The 12,338-nt window shown below is 50.4% G+C and overlaps 1 protein-coding gene and 1 pseudogene across 1 annotated transcript in view; one reads left to right on the top strand and one right to left on the bottom strand.

The window, feature by feature from the left end:
- LOC121166446 overlaps positions 1–12,338 on the top strand; it is a 1,182,205-nt pseudogene that overhangs the window by 596,982 nt on the left and 572,885 nt on the right.
- The window catches only part of LOC121166434 (RUN and FYVE domain-containing protein 1), a 42,712-nt gene that overhangs the window by 5,438 nt on the left and 24,936 nt on the right, over positions 1–12,338 (bottom strand). Inside the window, exons 10-14 of the mRNA XM_040995536.1 lie at positions 11,778–11,894; positions 10,930–11,097; positions 8,644–8,741; positions 2,264–2,383; positions 1,852–1,981 (exon numbers count right to left, since the gene is read on the bottom strand). Coding sequence (XP_040851470.1) covers positions 1,852–1,981; positions 2,264–2,383; positions 8,644–8,741; positions 10,930–11,097; positions 11,778–11,894 — 633 coding nt within the window. The remainder of the gene's footprint in view (positions 1–1,851; positions 1,982–2,263; positions 2,384–8,643; positions 8,742–10,929; positions 11,098–11,777; positions 11,895–12,338) is intronic.

Here is a 12,338-nt window from a genome sequence, read left to right as displayed (position 1 = left end):
GGCATGGCCTAGCGGCTAAAGTCCTCGCCTTGAACGCCCTGGGATCCCATATGGGCGCCGGTTCTAATCCCGGCTGCTCCACTTCCCATTCAGCTCCCTGCTTGTGGCCTGGGAAAGCAGTCCAGGATGGCTCAAAGCCTTGGGACCCTACACCCACGTGGGAGAGCTGGAAGAGGTTCCTGGTTCCTGGCTTCGGATTGGCACAGAACCGGCCGTTGCGCTCACTTGGGGAGTGAATCATTAGAAGGAAGATCTTCCTCTCTGTCTCTCTTCCTCTATGTATATCTGACTGTAATAAAAATAAATAAATCTTTAAAAAGAAAGAAAAGCACACAAAATAAGAAGATGAACCTTCCACAAAATTTCAAGCAGCAGCAGCAGTGAAAGCTAGCTTGAGAGATGACTTTCTGATCAGCATGGAAAAAGCTGTTTTCGCAAAGGGCTAGACAGAAGTTCTTGAGAGTACACAGGCAAGCATGATGAAGGCCACACCCTGGGACTGTGCTCACAGCCTGAGAGTGGCTGGACTGTCAGGTTCATGAGACCCAGGGACGGGCCTGGGGACAGGACTCATGGGGGGCTGGCAGTGCTGATAACCATGCGTCACTGGGGGCTGGTGCACCCTGTGACAGGCTGGCATGGCTCCCTGAAGGTCCAGAAAGGAACTTGGGGTCTCCAAGCCCCCTTGGGGGAACATCAGACAGGCTTAGCCCTAAAGATCCCGTTCACACACAGGCTCCCACAACCACTGGTGATGCCTGGTGAAGGTACATTAGACAGTTTTTTTTTTTCTGCTTTGTTTGGCTGGTAGAGTGGGATCATTCGGGACTCCAAGGAGCTATTACTTCGCAGTGGAACAGAGGTGCACTCCACACAGGCTGGCTTCTCTGAGCCCTCTCCTGCTTGCCTAAGAGCTCCGAGGGTACCTCACAAAGCCCATCCCCTCATGGCGGTTCCATCTTCTAGCAGACACTGCTGTGGGGGTGACTCAGGAGAATAGCAGTGTATTGTGTGTACCTCTGTGAAAAAACTAACTAAAAGTTGGGTTTTAGATATTTTAACCGTAAAGAATTGTTAATGTCTAGAGATTTACCCTGATACTATAGAATGTATTCATAGACCAAAGAATTGTATCATTCCTCATAAATACCCACAATTGTTTATGTCTGTGAAAATTAAGAGAACACACTGTGCAGTGGTGTCCATTATTACTGTGTTCAGTGCTGCTGCCTGACATGTGCCCAGGTAACAGGGATGTGGGCTCTCTGCCTTGGCAACGTCTGGGTGCAGAGGGTGCTGAACCCCTGGGGACAGCCGAGGCAGCCACCGTGAGCAGCTCACAGGCAGCAGTGGCCTGGCCAGGCCCAAGTGCCCTTGGGAGGTCTGGCACCATGAGCACATGGGTACCCCATCAGCACACCCTAGGTCTTAACTCGCTGAGACTTGGAACCCCGTCAGGCCTTTAAATGAGATGGAGCCTCCAGAGCATGAGGCAGCACTGGTAGGAGTTGGGGTAAGGGTGGGCATCTGCACTTTCCTGCCTTGTAAATATCTGAGACACTAGGCACACAGGAGCTGCTGCTTGTCTGCTAGGTGATGTCCCTGGCCAGCAGCTTCCTGTCATGCTCACAACTACCCAGAAGCTCCCTGAGTGTCCCATGCCCCCTCTGTGCCCCTCCTGCTTCACAGAGGCCTCCTTCTTGCCGTATGCCCAGGTTCCCAGCAGCTGCTCGGCATCTCCCAGGCTTTCATGGAGTGACAGTGGGCTGTCTTCCTTCACCTGTGACAGAGGCTGCGGGCTGGCCTGGAGACTCACTCCAGGAGCTGCCTGCTAAGGGCTGTGCCTCTCACCTTTTTCAGTCCTTCCACTTGCTGCAGCTCTGTGCGGAGCAGTGAGCAGGTGTCCTTCTCTTGCTGCAGTTCTCGCTGCAGGGCTTGCCTTTGTTCTTTCTCTGATTTCAGCTCTTTCTCCAGACTGGAGCTGTCTCACCAAAACGAACAGCGTTAGTGTCAGTGGGAGACTGCCATGCAAGAGCCACAATCCACCACAGTGTATGGGGCATGGGGAACCCTCCCACCCTGGCCACTGACGTGATACTGCCAGGGGCCCTTGGCACCATCCTGAGGTATCACTGCTGCGAAGGGGCCCCTGACGGTGCCCCTCTGCCTGGCACCTGTGCCCTTTCTAGCACATGCCTTACAGCATGAGTCCCAAGGGCCAAGGCCCTGAGCTACTGCCTTTTGTGTTGGCCGCGCTGCCTACCATTGCTCGTGCAGCTGGGAGAGTTGCAGTTGCAGGGCGCCCACCCGGCTGCCTAGTTCCTGCTGCAGCTTGCGGCTCCGCTCTTCAGCACCCCGTCTTGCCTGGTCCGAGAGATACAACCTAGACGGCGGGGAGGAGAAAAACCCTGCTCAGTGTACCTTCTCCTTGCACATCAGGAAACATCTGGAACCAAACCTGTTCCCAGGGATGTTGGGGGAAAACTCCAGAGTCCAATTTCAGTCCTTTTTTTTTTTTTCCAGATTTGTTTATTTTTATTGGAAAGGCAGATATACAGAGAAGAGGAGAGACAGAGAGGAAGATCTTCTGTCCAATGGTTCACTCCCCAAGTGACTGCAACAGCTGGAGCTGAGCCAATCCGAAGCCAGGAGCCAGGAGCTCTTCCGGGTCTCCCATGCGGGTGCAGGGTCCCAAGGCTTTGGGCCGTCCTCGACTGCTTTCCCAGGAAGCCAGATGGGAAGCAGGGCCTCCAGGATTAGAACCGGTACCCATATGGGATCCTTGGCGTGCAAGGCGAGGACTTTAACCACTACGCAATTGTGCTGGGCCCAATTTCAGTCTTTCTAACATGACAAACATACCTGTGTTTTCAGTATAATTATGTCACATATATGTCTCAAGTAGTTCTTGGAATATACACATAATATGAAACATACACTTATTGTTTACCTGAATTCCAATTTCCCTTCGTGTCCCATTTTACTCATTAATCCTCACAATCTAATTTTTGTGATATATTTTTTGTTGGGTTAAACTGATTTGATATATTTTTTGTTGGGTTAAACTGATTTGAGAACGGGCCTAGCGTGACAGCGCAGTGGTTAAAGTCCTTGCCTTGAATGTGCTGGGATCCCATATGGGCGCCGGTTCTAATCCTGGCAGACCTGCTTCCCATCCAGCTCCCTGCTTGTGGCCTGGGAAAGCAGTCGAGGACAGCCCAAAGCCTTGGGACCCTGCATCCATGTGGGAGACCCAGAAAAAAGTTCCTGGCTCCTAGCTTCAAATCAGCACAGCACTGGCTGTTGCGGTCACTTGGGGAGTGAATCATCAGATAGATCTTCCTCTCTGTCTCTCCTCCCTTCTGTACATCTGCCTTTCCAATACAAATAAATAAATCTTAAAAAAAAATGATTTGAGAATAAGTAGAGTGAAGCTGACTGCTGTGGGAGAATGGCTCCCTGGTTTTACACACAGATGCAGCACCATCACACTCAGGTGAAGCACAGCCCCCAAGCCCTCCAGTGCTTGCCAGTGCTTGCCAGTGCTGCCACCCACTGCATTCAGCTAACACTGCTGTGTTCTGAGTCTGTCTTCTTGGGAAGCTCACATCAGTGGAAGCTGCTAGAAGCTGGCTTCCTCCTAGGAGAGCATCCTGGGTTTGGCAGCTGGTTCCTGCAGGGGAGGAGCTGTGCCTCAGCAGGAGGCCCTTCCAGATCTGGGCTACTGTGAAGGTAGCTGTGGCACAGTTCTGGGTGTTGCTTGGTGGAATGTTTTCTTCCACCTGGTAGAAAGCAGGCGCACCGCTGCAGGGTTAGGCTATGTGCTATGACCATCTGCCCCGGGGCTGCTGCCTTGGAGCCCAGGCTGCCAGGCACTGCCTCTGGCACCACCTCCTAGCCACTATATACTCACAGCAGTACTCATGTCGTCTTTAAGGAAATCACAAACCAGCTGGGGCAGCCAATGTGGTCTCATGGTATCCCAGTTAGATGCCTGCAGTCCCCCAGGAGGAGCAGAGGGCTTCGGCCACTTCACACAAAACCAAACAAGGCCACTTTGGTAGATGTGCACGGGAGCTTGTAATATCTTATTTATTTCAAAGAGAGATGAAGCAGAGGCTGGGAAATCAGTCTACATTTCCCACACGGGCAGCAGGGATTGAAGCACTTGCCTCAGCAGCTGCTCACAGGGTGCTGTTAGCAGAGAGCTGGAATGCAGGGCAGAGGCGTGGTTGCAATCCAGAAACAGCCCGGCAGGCACACGGCCCATGGGTACCACAGCCAGCCCTACTTGTCACGACGGCCGCGGGAGTGCCTCTCCTGGCTAGCGATGCTGCCTGTTCTTCCACGGGCTTGGTTACTAACTGTGGGTCCTCTCGGAGAAAAGTGAGCTCAAGTTGCAAATGATCTTTTAAAAAAGATTTATTTATCTATTGATTTTATTGGAAAGCCAGATGTACAAAGAGGAGGAGAGACAGAGAGGAAGATCTTTCATCTGATGATTACTCCCCAGGTGGCTGCAATGGCCGGAAATGAGCCCATCTGAAGCCAGGAACCTCTTCCAGGTCTCTCATGTGGGTGCAGGGTCCCAAGGCTTAAGGCTGTTCTAGACTGTTTTTCCAGGCCACAAACAAGGAGCAGGATGGGAAGCTGGGCTGCGGGGACATGAACCTACGCCCATATGGGATTCTGGCACATGCAAGGCGAGAGGACTTTAGCCACTAGGCTACCGCGCAGGGCCCAAGTCACACAGCCCACTTGTAAAGTGGACTGTTTGTCTATACTGCTGACCTTGAAGGTTCTTTATATATTATTGATTCACATTTTTATCAGATATGGATCTGCAAATATTCAAGTTTATAACATGCCTTTAAATTTGTATAACTGTATCTTCCTTCCTTTAAAAAAAATTGAATATAACATATTTTCAAGGATTAGGACTCACAGATGAGGTCATTAGGGATTGAAAGTCAGTCTCTGGGCCCGGCGCGGTGGCGCAGTGGTTAAGGTCCTCGCCTTGCACGCCCGGGATCCTATATGGGCGCCGGTTCTAATTCCGGCAGCCCCGCTTCCCATCCAGCTCCCTGCCTGTGGCTCGGGAAGGCAGTTGAGGGCAGCCCAAAGCTTTGGGACCCTGCACCCGCGTGGGAGACCCGGAAGAGGCTCCTGGCTTCGGATTGGCTCAGCTCCGGCCGTTGCAGCCGCCTGGGGAGTGAATCATCAGATGGAAGATCTTCCTCTCTGTCTCTCCTCTCTGTATATCCGCCTTTCCAGTAAAAATAAAATAAATCTTTAAAAAAAAAAAAATTCAGTCTTGGGTTTACTTATCCTAAACTGTTTGGGATTATTAAGCAGTGTTAGGAGAGGGCCTCATCTGGACTGAGCAGAGCAGATTGGAGTTCAAATAAGCAGAAGGCAGTGTTAACTGAGTCAGAACAAGAGCCTGTGTGACGCCTGTAAGCGAATCAACTTCTGAAATGGTTCTAAGAGAAAGTTAATTCAGTCTTCAGTCATTCTGGCTGCTTTTTAAAAAAGCCTTTGAATGAGCGTTAAGTACAGAAAGAAACGAGGCTGCTGGAACTCAATCCTTAGGATAAAGTGCCGTTCGAGGTGACATGACAATGAACCCTACCTACAAATGGCTGCTAAGTATGTGACCAATATCACACAAGTTAATGGAAACTGCAAACCTGCCTACTGAAAACGTTCCATGTCAGTGTCACGGTGGCTTTCTGCAGAGCTGCTTTCCTTCATGAGCCTCTTTTTCTTTCTTTTTTTTTTGAGTCTTCTGTCTCCATTTTTATTTTTAAATATTTATTTTTATTTTATTTGGAAGGTGGTGAGACAGAGACAGACAGACATACATCTCTTTTCTGCTGGTTTACTCCCCAAATGCCTGCAAAGGCCAGGGCTTGGGCAGGCTAACACCAGGAGCTTAGAACTCCTTCTGGGAGCACCCGGCACAGTAGTCTTGCTGCTAAAGTCCTTGCCTTGCATGCCTAGAATCCTATATGGGTGCAGGTTCACATCTAGGCAGCCCTGCTTCCCATCCAGCTCCCTGCTTGTGGCCTAGGAAAGCAGCCGAGGACAGCCCAAAGCCTTGGGTGCCTGCACCTGCGTTGGAGACCCAGAAGAGGCTCCTAGCTCCTAGCTTTGGATTGGTACAGCTCCAGCCATTGCAGCTGTTTGGGGAGTGAATCAATGGAAGAAGATCTTCCCTCTGTTTCTCCTCCTTTCTGTATCTGATTTTCCAATAAAAATGAAATAAATCTTTATAAACAAAACAAAGCAAAACTTCTGGGTCTTCCCAGGGGTCACAGGGCCTCCTGTGCTGGGGTCACCTGCTGCCTCCTTAGTTCAACCCGGGCTGAGTCAGGCTGAAGCCAGGAGGCAGGAGCTCTATCTGCTTCTCCCATGTGGCTGGCAGACCCCAAGCATGGGAGGATGACCAGCTGCCTTCCAGGGTATACCTTGGTAGGAAGCCGACTACTGGAAGTGGAGGACTGTGACTTGAATCAGGTTCTTGGGCATCCTGAGCCATGTCTTAGCTGCTGTGCAAAGCATCCACAATCCCTCAAAACAAGTTTTAAATTTTTTGATAAAGTTACAACCTTGTCCCCTTAAGATAATACTTAAGATCTAACATAACATGATGAAGACTCTGTTTTCTTCTAAAAGTTTTAATTTTTAAGCTTTACATTTAAATTTATGACACAGGGTTGGTGCTGTAAGTAGCCTAAACCTCTACTTGTAGAACTGGCATCCTATATGGGCACCAGTTCTTATCCTGCTGCTCCACTTTAAATCTTAGCTCCCAGCTTTTGGCCTGGGAAAGTAGTGGAGGATGGCCCAAGCCCTTAGGCTCCTGCACCCATATGGGTGACCCAGAGTAAACTCCTGGCTATAGATCTGCTCAGAGCTGGCCTTTGTGGCCATTTGGGAATGAACCAGTGGATGGAAGATTTCTGTCTCCCCTCACTCTGAAATCTTCCAAGCAAAAATAAATAAATCCTTAAAAAAAATAGTTAATGAGCCCGGTGCAGTAGCCCAGCAGCTAAAGTCCTCGCCTTGCATGCACCAGAATCCTATATGGGTGCCGGTTCTAATCCTAGAAGCCCTGCTTCCCATCCAGCTCCCTGCTTGTGGCCTGGGGAAGCAGTCCAGGGCGACCCAAAGCTTTGGGACTTTGCAGCCGAGTGGGAGACCAGGAAGTAGCTCCTGATTCCTGGCTTCGGATCTGCTTGGCTCAGCACCATCCGTTGAGGCCACTTAGGGAGTGAACCGGTGGACAGAAGATCTTCCTCTTTGTCTCTCCTCTTTTCTGGATACCTGACTTTCCAACAAAAATAAAATCTTTAAAAATGCACTGCATTGGTGGCTCTGTGGGTCTATTTCTGGACTCTGTTCTGACCCCCTGTGACCTGGCATTTACATGTGCAGGGGAGATACGTGTTGTGGCAACAGTGCAGTAACCCAGTGCTTGGGATGCCCCCAACCCTTATCAGAGTGCCTGGTTGGATCCAGCTTCCTGGCTACTGTGCATAAGAGGTGGCAGATGACAGTGGAGTGCCCGGGATCCTGCACTGACGAGGGACGGTGGACTACTGGGGCTCCTGACCCATGGGAGAACCCAGAGTGCCCGGGCTCATGCACTGACAAGGGACGGCTGAGTGCCCGGGCTCCTGCACTGACGAGGGATGGCAGGGTGCCTGGGCTCCCGACCACGAGGGATGGCTGAGTGCCCCTGCCCCTGACTCGTGAGGGACGACTGAGTGCCCGGGATCCTGCACTGACGAGGGACGGCGGGGTGCCTGGGCTCCCGACCACGAGGGATGGCTGAGTGCCCCTGCCCCTGACTCGTGAGGGACGACTGAGTGCCCGGGATCCTGCACTGACGAGGGACGGCGGGGTACCTGGGCTCCCGACCACGAGGGATGGCTGAGTGCCCCTGCCCCTGACTCGTGAGGGACAGCTGAGGTTCCGGGCTCCTGCACTGATGTGGGAGACAAGGATGGAGGTCTGGCCTCCTGGCTTCAACCTGGCTCCACCGTGGCCAGTGAAGGCATTTGGGGAGTGAAATGGTGGGTGGAAGAGCTCTCTCCCTCTCTCTGATATTACCTTCCAAATAAATAAAATAAACTTTTTAAAAAAGCAAAATGACAGGCCAAGCAGTTTCCACCCCATGAGAGGCTGATTAACTGAATTCATGGCCAGGTGAGGCCCTTAGTCTTTGCTAAGACATCTTTACTTACTCTTTTTTCCCCTTTAAAAGATTTACTGGGAAGAGAAAGCAACAGAGAGTGTGACGAGGCAGAAAGAGATCTTCCACCTGCTGGTTTACTCCCTTTAGGAGGTGCGTGTAACAGCCAGGTCTGGGACAGGCTGAAGCTAGCAGCCAGAACTTCACTCTGGTCTCCTCTGTGGGCTGCAGTGGCCCAGGCATTTCGGCTGTCATCTGTTTCCTTCCCAGGAGCAATATCAGGGATCTAAGCTCAAACTGGAGTAACTGGGGCTCCAGTTGGCACCCTAATACAGAAGGCTGGCATTATAAGCAGGGGCTTCACCTACTGTCCCCGGCAGTGGTCTCCAGGTCAGTGTCTAGGCCCAGAGAATGCCTCACATCTTGTAGGGAGAGGGGATTACCTTTCTTCCAGCTGCTTCATGCTAGACATAACTTGGTTGGTTTTTCCCTCAAAAGATGTGATGGCATCATTCTTCTGCTGTAAGTTGCTCTCGGCGTCCTGCAAGAGCAAGCATGAGAGAGCTGCCTGGCCCCAGCAGGCTCTGAGCACTCACCTGGCCCCTTTCTCTTGCTGCTCCTCCCCACAGTGCTGGAGAACAAACCAGTCCAAGGCTCCCATTTGCCAATGGAAAGAAAGGCAAAGAAGAATGATACAGCCTTTGAACCTTGGGAGCCCCCTGCTACTGAGTCAGGCCAACTAGTTCCCTGAAGGAGACTCAAGGGGGCACTGTTGGCTCCTTCTCCCATGGAAGATGGAAGCCCAGGAATGCAGAGAGCAGCTGGCAGGGGTGGGTGGGAGAAGACACCAGAGTGTGCTAACCACGGCAGATACCAAGTGTCCCTAGGGGACTCTGTATTCCTGGGCATTTACAGGAAACTCTTACAGAAAGGATACAAAATTTGACCTCAAGGGAATGAAATGTAATAAAATACATTAATAAAGAATGCTTAAATCACCTTGTATCTGCTAACCCAACAACTTAGTTCTAAAAACCAATGAGCTGAAAAAAAAATCAACCAGGGAGGCAGGTACCAGACAGGACACCCACATCCTGTAGCCGGGTGCCTGGGTTTGAAGTCCTACTCTGCTTCTGACTCTATGTCCTGCAAGCTACATGGAAGACATGGACTGTTACTGACTCTGGCTTCAGCCTGGCTCAGTCAGCTGTTAGGACCATCTGGGGAGTGAACCAGTAGATGGGAAATCTCTTTCTCCTTTCCAAAAAGTAACAAACAAAAACCAGACTGGAGAACTGTGCAGCAGCTATGACTGAGGAAACAGGAATTTGAACCAAAAAGTGCATGTGACTGCCAGGCTGGCAAAGTGGGGGCAGCCAGAAGCTGGCCATGAGAGCTGTGCAGCCTCCTAGAGCACTCATTCCCCGTAACCTCTCCAGATATGGCCATGGATGGTGCCATGTAGATCAGCGGAGGCAGCCCTCCCGTCAGAGGTCGACTCTGGGCTTAGGGGCTAAGTCACTGCGTGGGGCACCAGCATCCCACCTCGGATTGCCAGTCTGATGCAGGCTATTCTGTTTGTGGCCCAGCTTCCTGGGATAAAGCATTAGGGAGGCAGCAGCTGATGGCCCAAGCATTTAGGCCCCTGCTGTAATTGTGGGAGAACCGGACAGAGCTCCTGGCTCATGATCTAACCCTGACTCCTGTGTTTTCTCCTTTGTTTGTTTTGTTCTAACATTTATTTTGTCTTTATTTGAAAGGTAGAGTTACAGAGAGGAGAGACAAAGAGAAAGGTCTGGCTGATTCCCCAGATGGCTGTAATGGCCAAAGCTGTGTATGACTCTACTCTCACTGCACCACAGAATCCCCGGCCCTGGACTCCTGCCTTCGTCCCTCTGCCAGCGGGAGGAAGGACAGGCTAGAGCTGCCTGGGAAGCTCAATGCTGTGAGGAGCAGGCCTGAAACACTCACTTGTAACTACTAAGTTACAGAAACACAAACCTCGTTGTTTCCAGCCACTCTAGAATCTGCCAAGCTACGACAGCAGTGTCGTTTAGTCATTTACGTGCATCAACACTGATTTATATGTTGGCCTTAGACAGAAAAAAACATGAGAAATGAAAACACACTCTTGGCAACAAGGGCCAACATTCCATTTTTCTTTGTTGCTAGAGTAATACTGATTCTCATTAACCAAACCAAACCCGCATTACTATACTGACTGCCATCATATATTTTCCTTGGTGCATTTGTTCTTGGATGTGACAGCGAGGCGACACATATGGAAAGTGAAGTGGGAAGCAGAACTCGGAGGATAAGCTTGAGAAGGACACAGAGTGGAGCCTGGGGCAGCGTCAGGCTGAGGAAGCTTCCCCAGTTTGGGTGCTGTGGCTTTCAGACTTGGACATCCCCGTGGAATGCCACAGGAAGCCAGCAGCACAGACAGAAGACTCAGCAAGACTGACCTTGGGATAAAGTGACAACAGGACATGATCTCTTAATTCCCTGCTGGGAGCAGGGAAGGTGTGATGAAAGAGAGCAACAGCTCAGTTCTCAGCTCTATTCAATTGTCGTTTCACCAAGGGCTCGTGATTTTGCTACTGGGTTCTATCTAGTCACTCACACCCCCCTCCCCCATTCCTTGGGGATTGCCATAAGGATCAAACAAAACAACTGTCAGGACATGTGAGAGGGCAGAGGGCCAGGTCTGCCACATGGGCTGCACTCACCTGCACTTTGTGAAACATCTGTAAGTTAATTGCTTTGACTTCTTCCAGCTGCTGGCGGAGGGCAACAAGGGTGTCCTGCTTCTCATGGGTATCCTTTTCCAGTAATTTCATTGCAATTTCCATCTCTGTCTTCATTCCAATTTGTAACTCCAGTTCTTTTTCCAGTTCCTTAAGAGGACATTTATAAGGAAGATGTTAAATTAGGCCACAGATATATACTTCACTGAAGCCTCATGGTGGGCGACGTTTAAAGGACAAGCTGCAAGCCACAGCAGTCTGGAGAGAAGAGTGTCTGGAGTGTAACTGGATGATAAAGTTCTTTCGCTCACTGTCAAGTTGACAGGAAGCTGCTCAGTGGCAGGGTGTGCCTTGAGTTCTAGCACCCAAGCGACAGGAGCACACGCAGTTGAAAAGGATGTCTGTCCTGTGCCTGAGGGCTGGCATTGGCTGCTTTGTGGTGTCAGAGCTTCTGGGACTGTGTGCTAGGTCATGGTCCTAAAGTGCACCCATTTGTCTGTCCTGCAAAGTTTAGGGCACTCATTTCCCACATTGTGCAAAGCAGCCAAGTAAGGCAGGTGTGAGAGAACTGATTCTGGATACACAGACTGAGTGGGAATAAACGGGCCATGGCCTGTGACTGTGAAAATAGTATGGTCAAAGAAACCATAAATCTAGTCTCAAGGCAACCCCCAGAAGAGGTCTGTAGAACGGAGGAGAAGGTATCTGAGTGACAGTGCACAACAGAGCTGTACATAAAAGGGCTTGTGAAAAACGGGCAGGGACAGGCATGGGCACGTGGCTGAGAAGGCCCCTGGGAGGCCCCCGGACCCGCCGGCTTGCACACTCACCAGTCGGACCCTCTTCTCCTCCTTGAGTTGCTTCCACACGTCGCTGTACATTTCATCCAGACCTTGCCGGGTCTGCTTATAGGTCTCCAGCTCAACTTTGGTATCTTGCTTTGTTATCTACCTCAAACAATACCAGGAGCAATGTTTACTTCAGAACGCCAACTAGAAAGTATCTTACAAGATACCAAATTTTTGTAAAAGGAACATAATTTTCATTTTTAAGTGCAACAGAAATATAAAATCCTGGTGATAGTTAAACTTGAAGACAGAAGGATGAAAACAGACAAAAGAGTTTTGAAAAGTCACATTCACAAAGCCACTTACACTTGATTTTGTTTAAGATGAAAATAATAGGGGCTCATGTGATAACTCAATTGGCTAATCCTCTACCTGCAAGTACTGGCATCCCATGTGGGTGCTGTTTGTGTCCTGGCTGCTCCATTTCGCCATCCAGCTTCCTGTATATGGCCTGAGAAAGTAGCAGAGGATGACCCAAAGTCTTGGGATCCTGCATCCCTGAGGAAGCTCCTGGCCTCAGACCAGCATAGTTCTAGCTGTTGC

This window comes from Ochotona curzoniae, unplaced genomic scaffold (assembly GCF_017591425.1).
Source record: "Ochotona curzoniae isolate NIBS_2020 unplaced genomic scaffold, NIBS_Ocur_1.0 patch14, whole genome shotgun sequence".
Taxonomy (NCBI): Eukaryota; Metazoa; Chordata; class Mammalia; order Lagomorpha; family Ochotonidae; genus Ochotona; species Ochotona curzoniae.
Note: the sequence above shows the minus strand (reverse complement) of the source record. Positions and strands in the feature narration are given on the sequence as shown.